The sequence below is a fragment of the Schistocerca americana genome, chromosome 9 (assembly GCF_021461395.2).
Source record: "Schistocerca americana isolate TAMUIC-IGC-003095 chromosome 9, iqSchAmer2.1, whole genome shotgun sequence".
Taxonomy (NCBI): domain Eukaryota; kingdom Metazoa; phylum Arthropoda; class Insecta; order Orthoptera; family Acrididae; genus Schistocerca; species Schistocerca americana.
Window position 1 is genome coordinate 202090488 of NC_060127.1, and position 20567 is coordinate 202111054.

At 41.8% G+C, this 20567-nt stretch overlaps 1 protein-coding gene across 1 annotated transcript in view; it reads right to left on the reverse strand.

The window, feature by feature from the left end:
• Window positions 1-4220: 4220 nt before the first annotated feature.
• The window catches only part of LOC124550821 (interferon regulatory factor 2-binding protein-like B), an 82295-nt gene continuing 65948 nt past the window's right edge, over window positions 4221-20567 (reverse strand). Inside the window, exons 3-5 of the mRNA XM_047125547.1 lie at window positions 12399-12659; window positions 11132-11475; window positions 4221-9413 (exon numbers count right to left, since the gene is read on the reverse strand). Coding sequence (XP_046981503.1) covers window positions 9294-9413; window positions 11132-11475; window positions 12399-12659 — 725 coding nt within the window. The 3' untranslated portion in view covers window positions 4221-9293. The remainder of the gene's footprint in view (window positions 9414-11131; window positions 11476-12398; window positions 12660-20567) is intronic.

Here is a 20567-nt window from a genome sequence, read left to right on the forward strand (position 1 = left end):
TCTCCTTTCCATTTGATTGACACACAACAAAAGCTGTACACCATTATCATTCATCTCGTGTTCTATATTTCTTGCTTAAAACTGCTCACAAATAAAATTCAAAATATACACAAATTTTGAAGAAAGCACATGTCATCAAAATTCACTAAACCAAGAGACACATCCCTGTGCAAAATGAAATTCTGGGAAATATGAGATACAGTAACAACACAGTTCAAGATAAATTACTAATAAAACAGCAGACAGGCATGTATACCTGCTGGATGTTTCATTTCAAGTGAAGAAACACACACACACACACACACACACACACACACACACACAGGGCCACTATCATTTCCAGGTGCTGTGGTCTAGGGATGGCAAGAGCTGCTGTGTGTGACCAATGACTCTGCCCAATAGCTAAAAAAAACTGTTTAACATCTACTTTTAAATGGGCCTGTCTTCTGTTTAACACTTTATCCACGTGGAGAGTAGCAATTTATACTAATTCATATTGTTAAACAAACTACCATGTTCACAAGTTTGTGTGATTTGTAACAGTCTTTCTTCTCTTTCCTTTTATTGCAATAACATGTTGAGTTAACAAATTATTTACATGATTTAGCAAATTTAATATAACTGATTCTGTCACTGAAAAATCAAAACTGCAAACAAGAATCACAAAACAATTTTATCTTAAATTATACACTATTTATCCACAATGTCAAGCAGCACAATTTAAAGAGAGCTGTTTTATGGATCACAGTGATATTTGGACATACGATTCATTTTAGTTTCCACAATTATAGGTCAGTTTCATATTACTGGAAATAATGCTAAACTGTGTATGTAAGACTCATTCCTTAAAATACAGTTTTGGGTAATGTGTTTTAAAGTACTTGACTGCTCATGTAGTGTTAATTGCACTCAACATACAGATAAAAATAAGTTAAGTTTGTTCATTGACTGTTTTCCATTCGAAACTTTGTTTTGATGTAAGCCACACTTCCTAACCTCAAAATAGTGTAAACAGTTCAATGTCTTATAACATTTGTTCAAAGTACTTCAGAGGTATAATAAATAATTGTTCTGCTCACAGCCAAAACAGAGAAAATGTTGTGTGTGGAGTATGTCCTTCAAGTAAAATTACAAGGTGACAAACTATTAGTTCCTTTATTAGGCAGGAAAGAGTGATAATATTCGTAAACGATGTGAATCAGCCACAGATTTACTGTACCCGGAAGGCAAAAGACCTATCAGATGTGAAGACAAGTGAACACAAACCCTTTTTCATGTTTTTGTCACTATTTTGTTGTTGGTATTGCATCTGCCAGTGGTGCTGACCTTTCACACCCCAAAGCAAGTACTGGCCAGACCACCACAGTAATACACTGCTGCAGGCTTGATGTATGGTATCCATCTGTTGGATTAAAAATGGGGCCTGCTGTGCCAACCAGCCTGAATATGCTGTTTAGGTGTAACTAGAAGAATAGCATGTAACTATTACATGATTCAAAAACATTTAGAAAAATTAAAAACATTTTTGCACAGGATAACACCAGATGCACACAAACGGTATAAACAAATTCTGTCCTGAGGATGAGAAAGAGCTGGTGAAAGCTCTACCATTACCGTATTTACTCGAATCTAAGCCGCACTCGAATCTAAGCCGCACCTGAAAAATGAGACTCGAAATCAAGGAAAAAAAATTTCCCGATTCTAAGCCGCACCTGAAATTTGAGACTCGAAATTCAAGGGGAGATCAAAGTTTTAGGCCGCACCTCCAAATCGAAACTAAGTTGGTCCATTATGATACGAGACACAATTGAGGTCGAATGAATGACGATACAGCTACAATAGTTTGGTTCGAGTCGTAAGCTTAGCAGTTAAGCTTTACCAGGTAGCCATTGCTATGCGTCAGGCGCTCCGTCCGTATTTATACGGGTACCCTTCCTTTTTCACGTGCTTCGTCTGGTTTGAATTGATTGCTTACTTTTCTTTGATCTGATAAGTGCCGTTATGTGTTTACGTCACTCTAAGCTGAAAATGCATTACTGTACTGTGTCATGCATTGTTTGTCGCATTCTGATAACGCAGTCGCCGCAGCGTAGTGGTTACGATACTGGATTGTTGCTTGGAAGGTCGTGAGTTCAAATCTCACCTGAAGTGAAGAATTTTGCCGGCATGGTAGCTCAGCGTGTTCGGTCAGAGGGATAGCTTCCCTCTGTAATAAAAAAAAACTGAGTTAATAGATCAACAACGAACTTAAAACGGACATCTGACAACATCCGCTCCGAACAGATGCAACGGGGAAAAAAAAAAAAAAAAAGGATAATGTGTTTACAGCCTTGCTCTTGTGCGCGGTTACTTACACTGCTGCTTTCTTTGATAATGATCTACAAGAACCAAATAATAGACTGCATATGATGGAAGATGTTCTGAACGAGAGTTTAGCGAACATTTTTCTCCGTTTGAAAATGTTTGCAGATGCCTCTTTAGTACATTATATTCTGCACAGAAATTAGTCATCTTAGATTTAAAAATCTAGTCAATTGCCGTGCTTCATTTCTGACTGTATCACTATTAGGCATAAGAATAATACGAATATAAACATGACATGATTTGTGTATTCTTCAGTGTTTGCTGTGCTCTCACTCTAGTTTCGTAGTTTATTAGGCAGACAGGATTTAAATGAGACAGCAGTAAACACGAAATAATACATGGCAAAATGTTTATATTCGTATTATTCATATGGTGAAGAGAATACTGCATATGATTCACAATTCATAAAAGTTCCTAGTAGCAACCATCTCTTCTCACAGGTAGGAAAAAATTCAGGACGTAAAGTTTCCCATATTGACAAACATCCCAAACAGTCTTGCAGTCGGATTTTCGTAGTACATTGAAATGCTGCTAGAAGATGAACAATACGAAATTTCTATTTACTTCGTTGGATAATGTATGAAAGTGCAGTTGTCGAAACTTGGGGTGGAGAAAAAAGCTCGTTTTCCACCTTTTTTTTTTTAAATTTATTTACTGACGAAGAGGTTTTGGCGCCAGTATTTATCTTTGTGCCTGCAAAACATGTCTGTTGTAGCGCTACATATATTCGATGGCAGAAGTTAGTTGTGGTGGCACCTACCAACATTTTTCAGAACTTCCGCTTACTTTGCACTCGATTCTAAGCCGCAGGCGGTTTTTTGGATTACAAAAACCGGAAAAAAAGTGCAGCTTAGATTCGAGTAAATACGGTACTAAACCCAAAAAATAATGTGCCAAGCCCATGTGGTTACAGGAAAAGCTAAGGAAAAAGAAAGGGCGTACTGATCAGCACACCTCCAAAATAATCAGCACGACCAAACAAATTCTGTTTACCACCATAAAAATAACATCTGTGTATCAGTTAAAAAAAAAATAATAGCTTAAAGCCATCAATTTGTAGCAAAGAGAAAACATCATACGAAGTTATAATGGTACCTGTAATTTGTAAGCCACAGAATTCTTAAACAGAGTACAAAAAAGTTGCAAAAATGCTTCAAAAACAGCAATCTCAAGTCTACTTTAAAATAACATTGTGCATTGTAAAGCTTCAGTGTATAATGAACTGGTCAATTCTCAACACACTAGAATCTGTTATCAAAGCTGAGGAAAACCTCTGCCATAGCTGACAGTCTGGTTGTCTTTGCTATTCAATTTTTGTCTCCATACATATTAGAATACTGCACGGTTTCATGTATACTGAAGTTCTATAACAGTGAGTCCAATACATACACTAATGATTTAGCACTGAAAGACTGGTATCAGTCCTTTTTACTAATGTAGTCAAATTAGTGCAGGCCAATTTTCACCTGCAGCAAACCTTTAATAGAAAGACAAAAGGAAAACAATTACGAACGTTATCCACATGGAAATAAGCTCTGTATTAATAGAACTGCAACTGCTCTTAACAGTTAAGATGACCAAGCAATACAATAGCACACAAAAATATTTTCTGGGAAATGTTCACATTGTAACCCCCCCAAATACCCACACACACTCACACAAAGGTACAGTAGGAATAAAGGAAGGGTGGTCATTTATATACAAGGGAAAAATAAATCAAGCCTCACAGCAGTTGGTGACTTTAGCATACAAGATTTTTTATCACCATCTTTCTTTGTCGAATAATCCAGAAGTAAAATTGCTTCGAGATTAACGCACACCCGAAATGGATGGGGAAACACAAATAATGCAAATCATTATTGTAAACACCAAAAAATATTTTATTTCATGAGCATATAATTTCTTCTGCAGCATGTCAAGTATGGTTACAAGCATCAAAAAACAATAAACACAGGCTTCATGTGTACACAACTTCTCTACAGTACTGTTCTAATATTACATTTTAGACATTATTCCCTAATGCAGCCTTCTAAAGCAAACAGATTGTCTAAGATAAAAATCAGCACATTCAGACCGAGAAACAGGCTTGCAGATCCTGTCTCTCAAATGGTGTTTCAGGTTCATCACAGCTGAGTCTACCACATATGACAATGAATTTTATGTACATAGCCTACTCTTATGAAACTGGCCTACAAATAACTTGTATCTTCAAACCTTAGAGAATCTCATTTGCTTTCAAATAAGTAATACTACCAGTGCCCCACCAGGAAACCTCAGCTACTGTGTTCAGTACTTTTTTTACTATGCAGTATGGCCAGCAGAAGTTTAATAACTAAAGACAAAGTAGATGTGATACACAGGTTCCAGAGAAGCAGTACAGCAAGCAATGCCCCGACTGACCACCTGCAACAATTCTGCCCGCCATCTATGCTACTGGTATCAGAAAATGAGTTTCTGGCATGGAAGTAATAACCTTACTTCCACTGCATGCACATTTCAACCACTCTTCAGCACAATCTAATAAGCTCAGGACATATGAGCTTCACTTCAGTGTCACACTTTCGTGAAATTGGGGAGGGGGGAGCTATTCCAATGCCATCCTGGCACAGAAGTGGCTAATGTAATAGGATATCCAAGTAGAAAGGAAACTTAGTACCTGCAGGCAAAAATGAGGGGTTTCATGATTTTGAATGCCACTAACCCCAAAGGCACAGGGCAACAAAAGGAACCGGATGTGTAGGATCGAAATTGAACACCGGAGTGTTTTTTGTAGCAAAGGGCATACAGTAAAAAGTTACGAAGAAAGGAGGATACCACAATTTCTTTAGACTACACTTCTTTCATAATTTTTTTTAGGAAAGTGCTGCATAACACCACCACCTGAACAGTAGTTCATTGTCTTTTTTTCACTTTCAGCACAGTAATATGCCATACTGTGACTACACACTAGTGTCTTACTCTCTCCTGCAATTTGGCACAATCAATTTCCAAGTTAGTCTCCTGATGATAAGTTAAGGTTTCAATGCAAATCACTTCTCCTTCCACTGTCTCCTTCTGCTAAATAGCTTCTAGGTCATTTGAAGTAGAGTACAGAACTCTCACACAGATTCCTAACCCAGTTCAGAAATAAATTTAGAATTATAAATTATTCGTAGCAATTCATGCTGCACGTACTGTAATAACATCATTTAACAGCACTGAAACAATTTCTTGGACTTCAGTCATTGTGTCAGTCAACTGTAGTGTGTACCATTATAGTGATGGAAGGACTACTAAATCATTTACTGCTTGCAATGATCACTGTCCACAGAGTGAATAGAACAGTGAGCGCTGTTTCTAATTGGTTCCAAAATTCATGCAGCAGAATATATTCCTAAAGTTAATCCTCTACTGCTACTGAATTTGTGTGTGTGTGTGTGTGTGTGTGTGTGTGTGTGTGTGTGTGTGCGTGTGTGTGATCTTTTAGAAGGTGTAGTTCGCACAAGTCTGCCAGAGCCAAATCACATTTTTCACTACCATTTTTCAAAACCCACAAAAGATGGTTATTGCTGTCTTGATTTCAAACAGATCAACATTGCGTGCAGAAAAATGGAATTGTCAACCCAGCCCAAAAAAGAACTACAGGGCCTGAAGATTCCGCCACGTGAACAGGCTAACATGTCATCCTCTGGCTGTGGCATCATTTAAATGCAGTATGGAGGGTCCTATGGTAAGCACACCACTCTCCTCGCCATTGTCAACTTCCTGAGCCACTACTTTTCTATCAAACGGCACCTCAGCTGGCTTCACGTGGCTGAGTGCTCTCATTCCAGTTCTCCCATCCTGGAAACCATCCCTGTCAGAACTGGAACCTGAACCCAGGCCCTCTGCATAGCAGAATGACCCAACGTAACTGCTCAGCTATGGAGGCTGATTGACCCAGCGTAACAATGTGCGATTACCACAAGTTTCCAAAGTAGCGAATGAAAGGATAAATTGTGTGTGTGTGTGTGTGTGTGTGTGTGTGTGTTTTTGTTTTTCACAAGCTGTTAGTGAATTAGATGGCTATGCTTTAGAAGCTAGAAGTCATATTTATCACACCATTTATATACTTCAACTCAAGCTGTATTACAGCAAACATATTTATTTGTACAAGGCAAAAAGGAACATCTAAGTTAATTCATCATTTCAGTAACAATTATAATTAAAAATAGTCCATCTGAGCTATCACTGACCAAAAAAAACTTTACCTTTTTACAAAGTTACTTGTTATACAATAGAGATAGTTTTGCTGCAAAACTACCTTTCATTAGAGACACTATTAGTACTAAGTTTTGCTAATAAAATTTGTCTTACTACACAAGGGTTTTAATCAAATTCTGATTAATTGTTAAAACACACCAGCGAGTTTTGGAGTTCCTTTATAGGACATTGCAGTCCAGGCATTGACTAGGGTAAGAAGGTTATCTACTACACAATAAAGGGTGGCTGATGACTGCAAAAGCTACAGGAAGTTAAAAACGAAACAAATCATTGCTGCAGAAAAAAAAGCAAAATACTCCTGATAATGTGGCAGCAATGGTCTGCCATATTGTGAGAAAACTTATCATATAAGCAGTCAGTGACTGCCTGCGATCAAACAGCAAAAAATTCTATTAAGCTGCCAGACTCATTTTCTGATGCTTCTGGTCCACTGTACTGCAGCAAAGAAAGAGAATATTGGGCTAACACAGCTGTAGAACTCGAGATAACCTCAGGATCTATTCCCTTCATCAACTGGCTCATTTGACCAACCAAAGATTGTGGAATTGCCTCAAACAACTAATCTCTTTATTTCAACATTTGAAACACATTGATGTACACTGGCTATTTAAGTCTGGTGTGAAAGATACCTACATTTTGCATGTGATAATTACTTTTAGTCTACAGTACTTCACTGTACAGTCTGGCAATGACTATTTTTTATTGTGAAAAGGTTATACAAAACAAAACAACGTGATAATATGTATTATGTAAAAAACTGAACCTCTCCACATAAAATGTGCAGCACATATTAGTAACAACAAAAAACAGGAGTTTCTTATCCATTCATACACATACATCACTGAAGACAATTTTAAAAGCATTTGCAAACTCATCTATAAAATTAATTATCTGCAGCCATTATCAGAACTGCATAAAATTGCCATCCTTTCCTATACGTAAATATTTTAGAACATTCTTTTATTAACAGCAGTAGAGTTATTCTGATTCTATAGGTAACATGATCATCACAATAACAGGCCTGCAAGCAGTGAAGAGACAAGAGTACTGAAGCCATAAATGGAGACATAACATAATATAAAAATCATTCGAAATGGGCAGCCTCACATGTCAAATGAACATCAACAGCACATCACAATCCACATATGATACACAATCGACAAAAGTAAAACAAGGTATGTAGCTGAGACTTCACGAAGATCAGACAATAAAACAAGGCTTGACACACATGCATTCAACCACAGTCAATTCAACAAAATTACTCTCAAATGCTACAACATCCACACACAAAAAAAACCACAAAAATATTGTGCAACCCTGTTTTGAACACTGTCACTCTTTATTTCAGTCCTTCAAATCCAAAAGAGTAGCTGAACTAATACATTTGTCCAGCACATATTAGTTTGTATACAAAAAGATGAATACACACCTAATTTGTAAACAAGTTAAAAAATCACTCCTAAACTTAGTAAGTAGCTTAGTGCTAAAAACTAAGAGTCAAAAAGAGTTTATCACTGTTTGTACCTAGGAATCATTTCGGGAAAAAACAAACTTTCCAGTCCTTTTTCATGAAATGTTACAGTTAAAATTTAACTGTGTAAGATCTACAAGTTAGCCTTAATTTTAAAAAAGTCTACAACAGTTCAATGCAACACTATATAAAGGGAAATTAATATATACTATGTACAGTTCATTTATTTACAATAAATGATATATTTATATACACTGTAACGACTCCCCATGATGTGTACTTTTGTGCACAGAAAAACTCCGTAATGCGGCTAGCACAATTACGCAGCTCAATATAAAGATCAATAAAAGTGGAACAGATTCTGCGAGGGGTAAAACAGTCCCCTCTACCTGGTACTGCACGAGCAATGAATCCGTGGCATGTCCCTCGCATAAATACATCACATTAAGTGTAATGTGTAATACACAAAGCACTGTAAACTGCGTATTTACATTCAGAAAAAGGTATCAGTTGTTATTCTTATTATTATGAATATTAATATGTTTATTAATGACTGATTTTTATACTATATACATAATATTTGTTTGTTGTCCCTACTAGATACAAGCGCTGCTAATACAGTCAGTCCGACTAAAAACAATTCTGACAAAAGTCTCAGAGGACGTAATTCTCACCGTGCAAATTAAATCAAAAACTGCTATCAAAACTTCTGAACAGCAGTACAATTTCAGGAAAATTCTTAATACCTTCCCAAGAAGACTCCAAATACACCCTTCCGCACCGTGGAAGGTTATTCTATATACACAAAATGGTCACTGAGAACAGCTAAATGGCAAGACAGTTTGACAAACGGTCTCAGAGAATATATCACCAACATTGTTTCCATCAGCAGATTTACTTGTTTGTTGCTTTTAGAAAAGGTCTCAGCTTCGGGGTTAAGTATGACACACTGCCATTCTGTGACAGCCCATTATTTCTCCAGTGACCAGACAAACAATAGAGGTGTACCCCCTCCACTCTCTCAGGGAAGGGGGGCCGCAGCGTTAGACCAAAAAGACAAGGGAGGGCTCTCCTCAGGCCCCTTCCGGCCAGCCGCAGTAAGAAGGCAGCGGGGGTGTTCTCCGCAGGCACAGGCGCTGCCGCCCCCCCTTCGTGCCCCTGCCGAGGCTAACGACTAGCGACGACTCGTTCTGACCCTCTGCATCTGGACGTACCCCTAGGTCTCCTTCTTCGTCTTGAACTCCTCGCCCAGGATTGTAGCAATCTCTCCTTGCATGAATGCCCACGGCACATTCGAGTTAGCCAGTGGGCACTTTTCACCACTCGGGCAGTATACCTGTGAACACACATGCCAATTAAGTGAATTTTAAGAGGTCTTTCCATTCGGACATGTGTCGCATCAACTGATATCAGTTATGGATATATCGCCATATTTTATTCTAATGTACCAGTATGTAACGCATGTTGTTACAAGTATGAAAAAGTTGTTATAATGGGCAGCTAATTGTTTTATAGTGCACCCAAGGAAGTGTGTGAGGAAGGGTGCATAGCACAGATAGACGAGTGACAGTCACTTTTCGTAGTCCGAATTTCATTCTTGCACAGAGAAGGAATACATACATACATACACACAGGGCCGAGCACCACAAACAATTTTCATTGGCCAAAACGTTATACATTACTAATATTGAAGTTATGGTTTTTTGTTCTTTCATGGTTTGTTCTGTTGTGTGAAGGCAATTTTGACATTGTGTCCCCTCAGAAGTCTACAATCAAGAACTGAGCAGTATGTCATTGCAAACACAATCCTAACAAGTCTCCTTCCTTTAATTTTAATGAAGCCTTTACTGAGACAGTCAATGTGGCTCCTCCAGTTGTTACATATCCGAGATTAAATAACAGCACAAGAAAGGGGTCAAGTTGAATATATGATAGTAGTTGTCAGCTTCATCTAGTGACATAATGTTAATGGCCTCTGTGACATAACATTTTGGGGCATATATTAACAGTTTTGCTGTGATTTGGCAAAACCAATGAACATGAAACTAAAACAAAACCTGGCTGTGTGCCAGACTGAGCTGTGGCTTAGCTATCTGCAGGGGGAAAAATCACAACTAATCATAAACTACAGTTGCCCCATTGTTTACAGGGTTTGTCAAAAGTTTCTCACATAACTGATCAAAGCCTTCGACTTAACTCTTATCACAAGAAAGTACAAGAAATAACGAGGGAAATAAAGAATAGAGTGAGGCATAAAACGTCAGTTTGATGAACTGAATGTTCACACCCCTTCCCAAAATTTTCTAGTGTGATAAATATCGCATGTCTGTTAAGCTGTGATTGAAATATTGGGAAACTGTATTTATGTGGCATAGCAAAGTGGGTGGATCCCATTTCGTGAGAGCAGAACCATATACCATCATTGAAAGAAAAATATCTGACATCTGAATTTTGTCAATTTTACTGTTTCAGTTGGCTGTGGGATACCATGTTCAGTACAAATGAAATCAAATTTTACTTGTAATATTGTGAAAGTTTTCAACAGTATTATATGTATGCTGTAAACAAACTTTTGAAATTGCAAAACTGCAAGTAATAAGTGCACTTTCAACAGAAATACGCAAAAAATTATCACATTCATTGAAAGTCAGTGTCTTTGAAGCCATACAATAACAATTCAATACACATCTCTCAGGCCTGTTGACGAATCTCGCTTTCTAAATCCCACAACAGTTCACCAAAGCACCCGCTCGACACCACCAGGTGGTGGCTGCCGCATATTGCCGGTTCGGTAGCAAGAGTGAGTTGTTACTTACTAGCAGTAACCGGCAGTCACCACCTGAGAATGCCTCAGAGCTGCTTTGATGAAATATTGTGAGGATTTACAAAACTTGATCTGGCAGCAGACCCAGGAAACACTGAATACATCCACTGGGCAAGCCTAAAGGGTCATAATATTAAATATGTTAAGCCAAGCTACGAGCATATAAATACAAGCAATAAGCTGTTCCACGTACATATAAATGGGCACTGCTGGGAAGTACTAGCACTTACCTCAGCACCCGCACCCTGCCTCTTGATGGACTCTCTGCTGCACGGGAAACAGAACTTGTGCTGTGGAACGGAAGGACACTGCACGAAGTGCGTGTCTTCCAGCCTCTCCTGACACAGCGTACACTTGAGTGTCGTGGCAGAGCTGCCGCCGGTCCCCGCCGCACTGCCGCCGGTCCCCGCCGGCGTCTGCCCGGGCCCCGAGGCCGCGGCGGAATTTCCGTCGTGCCCCGTAGTGGCTCCGCCACTACCCGTGCCGGCACCCGCACCGTCCGCTTCGCTGGACGTGGTCACTGTGGTCGAGCTCACCGTCCGGCTGCCAGAGCTACGGCGACTCCCCGTGGAACCTGAGACATCCGTTGGAGGGCCTATTTTACAAGAAAAATCGAAACTAGGTGAAGGCAGCTATATACTTCCAAAACTCAATCTTAAATGTACCTCCTGATGTGTGCACACGAGAGAGAGAACTTATCTTCCTTCTCGAACCTATAGAGGGGTGGGACGGGATGGAGCGACGACTGGACTCTTGTGGAAAAATGAATTAAGTTTTCGATATCCCACAGATTGGACCTATCGATGCTACTAGGTTACGATCGTTTCTTTCGTGTATGTAAGTGTCGTGTCGGTTGTGACCACACTTTAAAGTCGACAGAACTAACGAGAATTAAGTGTCACTAGTAGAGCCCGGAAGTTTACTCTTCAGATTGCCACCGTATAAGCAGTGTCGCAACTCGGTGGTTTAAGACGCGAGGCTGAACGTAGAACTGATAGAGCATCTGACGGGCGAGTAACGTGCCACCAGAGTGGAGGTAAGACTGACAGTAAGAATAATGTATGCGTAGTAACTTTATTGCCAGGGTGAGTAATAAATGTAGTCAAAGTTAACATTTAAAATGGTAGGCAGCTTGGTGACACTGACCAGCAAGACACTACATTGGAATATTGTGGAAACTGTTGACATATGGACAAAAACCCATATAAAAATAATGAAAAGCAGCACAACTGAACAAAAACTTAAGTGAAGCGCAACACAATATTCAGAATTGCGATCAATTAAAGTATTACCACACAAGGATTGGCCAGTGGAACTCTAAACAGCACAGGGGTCGAGACATCGAGTAGCAAAGAAGTTTCAAGAGGAATTTAACACGGCCTAACAACTCTGACGGTTTTATCACCAATTCTCTCTGAAGTTCAATAGTAAAAATGAGGACATTGTCTCAGTGGTATAGGTTGTACATATGATACAAAGAAAGAAATGACAACTTACCTGAGGAGTTGGGAGAATGCTGGGAACCCCTGGAAGCAGAGCGTGGTGGCCCCGGAGGGCTGCCTCCTGCAGAGCGCGGAGATCCGGGTGGCAAGTTGTCTGCCACTGACATGAGAGCAGCCATCGGGGACTGTCCAGGGGCAGCGGCTCCAGCACCACTGCCCGCCGTGGCAGCTGCAGACTCTGGAGGAGTGTTGGTGCGTGGACCCAGCGGAGAGCCCGCTCCACCTGCACTCACGCTCATCGCCACACCTGGGTATCCTGCAACAGCAGAAACACTACTTTGTCAGAAAACACTGTCACAAATGAATCACTGAGGAAACAGCTGCTGAAGGCATAAACATTGTTTGATAACATCTTATCATACCAAAGTAATAACTAAAAACTAAATGTTTGAGGGTTTAAAATTTAGCACTCTCAATTCGCTTCCAACAGGTTTATTTGGTTTGGGCCAGAAGCAGGATGTGTACAGATACTTCTCTGCTATTTTCAGGTTACATCAATAACTGAAAGATTGCAAACTATTTTGTTTACTTCCAGCATGGCACAGGAATCTTATTTATACTTTTCATTATGTTATTAAATTTAAAGAGTGTGTGTGTGTGTGTGTGTGTGTGTGTGTGTGTGTGTGTGTGTGTGTGTGAAAGACAGACAGATAAAAGCTGTCCGTTACTGAAACAGTTTTCACAATTGGTGCATGCAAACTTCCCCTGTCTCCTCTTGCGAACTACCTGAATGCTATGGTGATGAAGGCTATGTCGAACAATTTAACTGTACATGACTAATTTTATTCCAGTAATGTGGATGTGTCAAAAGACAATAGTGAAAATTTAATCAGCCGTTACAGTGCATCATGTGAAAAGTCACAGAGGTACTGAAATGTTTTGTAACAGAAGCTGAAACAAAATCCACATACTCTGTCTCTAAATAATGAGGGGGTTGACAGCTACTACAGGTGCACTCTAAGAAGAATTCTGGCATATTCTCTGAATCCCCCATCCGTTTTTCCCACAGCCACCATGAGGGAAGTTCGGTACAATTTTCTTTTTATTTGACACCAGACTAGCCACTTCAGCTGCAATAATCAACAGTTTTCTTAACTGCACAATGCTTAAGATGTTAAAATGGATCGACTGACTGGCGCAAGTAACACAGCAGTCATACCTCACACACTGTGTTTTACGTACATAGCTTATTTTGTTAGGAACTTGTCCATTGTGTAATACAGAACTTTTTGAACATGCCTAATAGTTTTAGTTTCAAGTGCATCAAACAGACTGTAATTACACAACAGGCTACACTACAGATGAATCTATTGCCATTAACTTTACTTCACATTGCCATTGTTGACTTCGAACATTACCCTCCTAATCAAATTTTTAACTTCGAACCTTACCCTGACCACAGACTACGCTACAGACGATCTCGGCACAGCCAACATATATCTGTTTTTTTTTTTTTTTTTTTTTTTTTTTTGTGGGGGTGGGGGACGGTGTTTGCTGGATTATCACGCTCTAGGCCTGCATATATGATACATTCCCAACATACACGGAAATGTAATTCTCTTTTTTTCTTCTTATTTTTGTATACTGAAATAACACAACATTTCACTAATTAATATTATACCCCTGATTGCTGGTATTTTGTTCCGGTCACGACCAACATTACGCTAACAAACTTATGTACTTAGTCACGCCGTAGACGCCCTGGTTCTGAAAACGACACGTAATTTTAAGTAACAGATACCGCTACTGAAGAGTTAGTAATGTGATTCGATTAACTCTTATGCCTTGGTCAATTTAAAATGCAGTTTCTACCTCCGTAAACGCTTGATACGAAGGTACGTATGGTATGTTGGAGGCACTGCCCGAGGAAAGCGTTAAATAAATAAGGCTACTGTCATATTTCAGTAACTTTCACTTTTTATCTGTCAATAATCAGATTAGCTGAGGTGCAGGGTAAATATCGGGCATTATTTAAAAGCACATCTGAATACACGTATCGGTTAGTACAACGGATGCACGTGAGCGCTCCCGGCCGCTAGAGTGCTGTGCAGGTGGCCACGGTGACGTGACAAGCCGTGACCCCGGGCAAGGTCGTGGAGGGCTAATAATACGGCTGGGCCAGCACCGCTGCCGCTGCCGCTGCCGACTGCTATCGCGGACACGTCGCGCCTCCGTGCTCTTGCGCAACGCGTCGTGCAGGCTCGTCTTATCTGACGGGGCACAGTTCACCGCCTCCCCCTCGCCTACGTAAGACGTCCCCACGCACACAACCACCAACCCAACCGCTAATGCAAATAACAAATCTGGTCGTTTGCACAGATGACATTGATATCTCTGCCGGAATGCGGGTGTGATACAATACCTTGTATTTAGAACCATGTCGCAATACAGCTGTCCGGTAGCAAAACGGATGCACTGAGCGTCCGCGACCGCTGGGCTGCTGTGCAGGCGTCGCGGTGACGTCACAAGCCGTACCCGTTGTTGTTGTTGTTGTTGTTGTTGTCTTCTGTCCTGAGACTGGTTTGATGCAGCTCTCCATGCTACTCTATCCTGTGCAAGCTTCTTCATCTCCCAGTACCTACTGCAACCTACATCCTTCTGAATCTGCTTAGTGTATTCATCTCTTGGTCTCCCTCTACGATTTTTACCCTCCACACTGCCCTCCAATGCTAAATTTGTGATCCCTTGATGCCTCAGAACATGTCCTACCAACCGGTCCCTTCTTCTTGTCAAGTTGTGCCACAAACTCCTCTTCTCCCCAATTCTATTCAATACCTCCTCATTTGTTATGTGATCTATCCATCTAATCTTCAGCTATCTTCTGTAGCACCACACTTCGAAAGCTTCTATTCTCTTCTTGTCCAAACTATTTATCGTCCATGTTTCACTTCCATACACTCCATATAAATACTTTCAGAAACGACTTCCTGACACTTAAATCTATACTCGATGTTAACAAATTTCTCTTCTTTAGAAACGCTTTCCTTGCCACTGCCAGTCTACATTTTATATCCTCTCTACTTCGACCATCATCAGTTATTTTGCTCCCCAAATAGCAAAACTCCTTTACTACTTTAAGTGTTTCATTTCCTAATCTAATTCCCTCAGCATCACCCGACTTAATTCGACTACATTCCATTATCCTCGTATTGCTTTTGTTGATGTTCATCTTATATCCTCCTTTCAAGACACTATCCATTCCGTTCAACTGCTCTTCCAAGTCCTTTGCTGTCTCTGAACGGAAATGGACAGTGTCTTCAAAGGAGGATATGAGATGAAAATCAACAAAAGCAAAACGAGGGTAATGGAATGAAGCCGTACCCACATACCAGAAAATACACACATCAAAAAAAGGTCTGCATCGTCCCAGTTCCCAGAACTCCTGAAGATCGACGTCGACTGTGGATATTGTATCAGAGACACAGTCCCTTTGACTATTCAGAAACGTCACTAAACCCGCCCGAAGATGTAAACAACCATGCATGAGCAGCGCCATTAGACGGAGGGGGTCCGACAGCCGATCAGTTCCAGTCGGGAAGGAGTTACACGGCTCGTGTTGTCTCTAGTTTAACCTTGCCTAGACGGTCAATACCGCGGTTCGATCGCGATTGTTAGTTTGTGCCAGGAAGGGCTCTCAACAAGGGAAGTGTCCAGGTTATCTAGGAGTGAACCAACGCGATATTGTTGGACATAAAGGAGATACAGAGAGACAGGAACTGTCGATGACATGCGTCGCTCAGGCCGCCCACGGGCTACTACTGCAGTGGGTGACCGCTACCTACTGATTATGGCTGCTCGGTGGAACCCTCACAGCAACTCCACCATATTGAATAATGCTTTTCGTGCAGCCACAGGACGTCGTGTTGCGACTCAAACTATGCGCAATAGTCTGTGTGATGTACAGCTTCACTCCCGACGTCCATGGCGAGATCCATCTTTGCAACCAGCGCGGTATAGATGGGCCCAACAACATTTCGAATGGACCGCTCAGGGCTGGCATCATGGTCTCTTCACTTATGAGTGTCGCAGATGCCTTCAACCAAAAAATCGTCGAAGACGTGTTTGGAGGCAACCCGGTCAGGCTGAACGCCTTAAGACACAACGTCCGGCGAGTGCAGCAACGTGGAGGTTCCCTGCTAGTTTCGGGTGGCATTATGTGGGGCCGACGTGCGCCGCTGGTTGTCTTGGAAGGCACCGTAATGGCTCTACGATGCTTGAATGCCATCCTCCGATAGATAGTGCAACCATATCGGCAGCATATTGGCGAGGCATTCGTCTTCATGGACGACAATTCGCGCCCCATCGTGCACACGTTGTGAATGACTCCCTTCAGGATGACGACCTCACTCGACTAGAGTGGTCAGCATGTCTGTGATAGATTGAAACTGGCTGTCTATGGGCGACGTGATCCACCAACCACTCTGAGAAATCTAGGCCGCTGAGGAGTGGAACCATCTGCACCAACTGTGTGCCATGATGAATTTGTGGACAGTATGCCACGACGAATACAGGTATGCATCAATGCAAGCGGACGTGCTACTGTGTATTATAGGTACCGATGTGTACTGCAATCTGGACCACCACCTCTGAAGGTCTCGCTGTATGGTGGTACAACATGCAGTGCGTCGTTTTCATGAGCAATAAAAGGACCGAAATGATGTTTATGTTGATCTTTATTCCAATTTTCTGCACAGTTTCCGGAACTCGCGGAACCGAGATGATGCAAACCTTTTTTTTATGTGAATATTTACCTTCCGTGCCAATGTATAGAGTGGATAATATACTCCTGCGCTGCTGCTCCGCAAGGACATGCGGAATCATTCTGTAGAGTATACGCCCGGAAGCTTTTCATGGTGTGTTTCGTACTGTGCTGTTATAGTTGTTAATACATGTTAGTATTCGTATCGTTAGGTTTGGCATGCAACAACATGCTACTGAGAACATTTTCATGTGTACCAATGCACTCTGTGTTATCCTAGGTATCTCAACTTACTAACATGACGATAATCGAAATTAAAACATTTCTCAACAGCAGCTGAAGCGACGTTTTACATACATCTTAGTCAATTTTATTTACAGGTGAAACACTTTTTTGGGCCACATAGATACGCCTGCACTGTATTTCGGTATAATTCTCGCCACCTGTGGCACACTGAAGGTGAGTGTGACAGTAGTTATATTATGAGGTAGGCTACAAATCAGTAAAAAACTGAACCACGTCCCACCACCACATCTAACAGCAGACCCGCTTCCGCACAATAGCCTACGAGCAAATAGAAAACTTTCTGAGCGAAGTTAAGATTACAAATTCAGATCTACAGATGGCAGTTCATCGGTTCGTGTACTCTTGCCGATCATGCGTCTTTTCGTGCGGACACGTCAGATTCGAGTGGAAGTGGTAAAAATAATATTCAGATTATTTCGCAGGCAAGGCGAAAAGAGGTTGTCATTTTCCGTGGGTTCACTGCCTGGTTTACAAATTTTCCTATTTTGGTGCCACTTCGGCGGCTGGACTGTAGCGCACAATAGTGATAATGTTGCAGTTCAGGAAATACATGACACCCTGCGACAAGACATCTCGACTGTTACTGAATTCGAATCGGCGATCTTCAGATCAAGTGTCTTGTCACAGGTGTGTGTTTTGGCGAGCTATATACTTTTCTAACAAGTTGATGCGCCCGCTCCGAATGTCGACAGCGCATTACTGACAAAACAAAATACAGCAATTTGTCACCCTAGTCTTAGACAATTTTCTCCACATATAATAAACACGCCCTTAACTGTTCGAACGCCGCTGCGTCACAGAATGACATACTTTAGAGCTCATGCGGATCTAACGTTTCACAGAGAAAATAACACGACACATCGGTTCAGAGTCCACACTCTGCGATTCAATGACAGCAGGCGTTGTAGCGTAATGCCCCGCCAACGCCAGCAGAGCTTTGGCAGTCTTCTGCCAAGGAGGCAAAGTCCTCAGATTACATCCTCAAATACAGCTTACCTCGGAATCACATTCAACAAGTCGTGGTGTTAGCTTAACAATGGAATGTCCCGGCATTTCTACAGCCCTTGAATGTGGAGTTTCTCGTGTCGTCTTGGTGGCCTCGTCGTCGATTGGACGAACGCCCACTGGTGTACGAAAAAAGAAAAAAAAATCTGAATCCTATGGAAACACCCGAAACAGTGCACGACATCAGTGCCACATTACTGACGACACCAGTATTCATTCCATATGTTAGCATATTTCGGTGGTTGATCTGGCAGTAATATCAACAAGTAAGTGCCTGGGGTACACGACCAGGCATAATGAAACCTAAGCTCTACTAAGGCACCTGCAGAACCGTGCCAGGCGGAAGCCACTGACGCCCACGCAGCCTAAAATCCCCTGAGCCGTCGCTATTTCTGAGCTGCCGTGCGCCAAACTGCTTTGCGGCAGCTCGCTGGGTAGCGTGGAAACTTGGGCTGTTGCTGTTCGTTCAGCTTGCATCTTCTTCGACGCCGACAATTCTTCCACTGTCACTGAATTCAATGTGTAACTGACGTTGAAAGTACATACTTAAGTAAACCTGTGAACTACATCGGACGTTGGGAATCTTCGTAAAAACTGTTTATGATCGTCTTCCTCTTACACGTCATGTAGAATCACAGAGTGCTAAAATACTTAAAGGGTGTCGTCGGGGCTTTAAAAATCTCCATTTGACAGTAGGATCGTCAACAGAGTCACATACCTTCCGCTGGACGAGACACGAGGGACAGGTTTTCCAATATAAACCGCAACACTGCCACGATCGGTCTTCCCATCACCAGTGGCGACGAAAATTTCTGCGAGCACCATGGTTCGAACAAGCTGCCTCCAGATAGAGTTGTGTAGTAACGTAATAGAACGACATAACTCCCTCCTTAACCTTTGTTCACGTGTGTGCACTTCGGTGCCGATGGCAAGGACCTTTGGTTACGGTGTATTTTAGAAGACGGAGCTACCTTTAATCTTCTAAGCGCACTCTCAGACTTTCGGCCACGAGGATGGTCCGAGTAGCTTAACTTCAGCTACAGTACATGTTATCTCGGGGTAACACGGCGATTAAAAGTATTATTTAGATTACACAGGCAGAATTTCGGTGAACGATAGTTCCGCGTTTTGCTTCTGCTTCTGTACAAGACGCACTGAGCAGAATTGTCTACCATTAACGCTGCCAGTGCTCAGGAGTTAAGACAATACTGATCGACACTATTCCATATTTATAAGTGAATGTATTCCCACCAACCACCTCGCCTAGGCTAATAGTGCGCTTACAGCAGTCGAATTGGGTCTCATTACGGCTCTGTCTGACGGCGAATCTTACCGTCAAATGGGGACGTTACGCTCCACCTTTATGTAACAGCACAGTTTATATGAAGCAAGATGGTGAAGGACTTCTCCTCCGGCCTCGATACGTCATCATAGTGAGGTATTGACTGCAAGAGGGAGGAGAGGGGCGTGGAGGCTACGTCAGAATGGTCTGACCCGTACCACATGTGTCGCCTCATTGTCAGTATTTTACTGTTACTGTTCGCTATTCTGTAGCGGGAACATCAGCAATCGCGATCGAACGTCATCGACAATTATGACGCACATCTAGTTAACAAGGATGTAGTGTGGATGCGGTCGGTTAGATGGAAGCACTGGTGCGGTGTACTTGGACCTGGCTTGGAGTTGGGGGCTAGGGACCGGGGATTTTCCTGGCGCGTTGAGAGGGGGAACCTCACCGGTCCAGGTCCGGGCGACCTCTGGGGAACCGGCCGCTAAAGGTCGCTATATGCTAATGCAGGACCCGGCCAAACCTGCACCGTTACCAACTGCTGCTTTCCGCGGGTGTGCACAGTCGAAATAGTGGCTGATACCATGCTACGTCCCATCTCAGCAACGCCATACTGCGGATAAACGTGTATTTCACTCTTCAAATCTTGACAACGGCTGTTTCTGTGATGGTATGGTGTTGGACAGTTATAAACGATTCTATACAGTAGCTTCTCAAGTTCTTTACCAGAAGGATTTTCCCCACTTCTATTTCACAAATATAGCAATCTGCCGCTTCCCTGTTTAGCCTGCACATGAGCAATACCTTTATTGACAGCGCCGAAATCCTGCACTTCCAACACATGCAGCAGCAGTAGGCCTACGCAC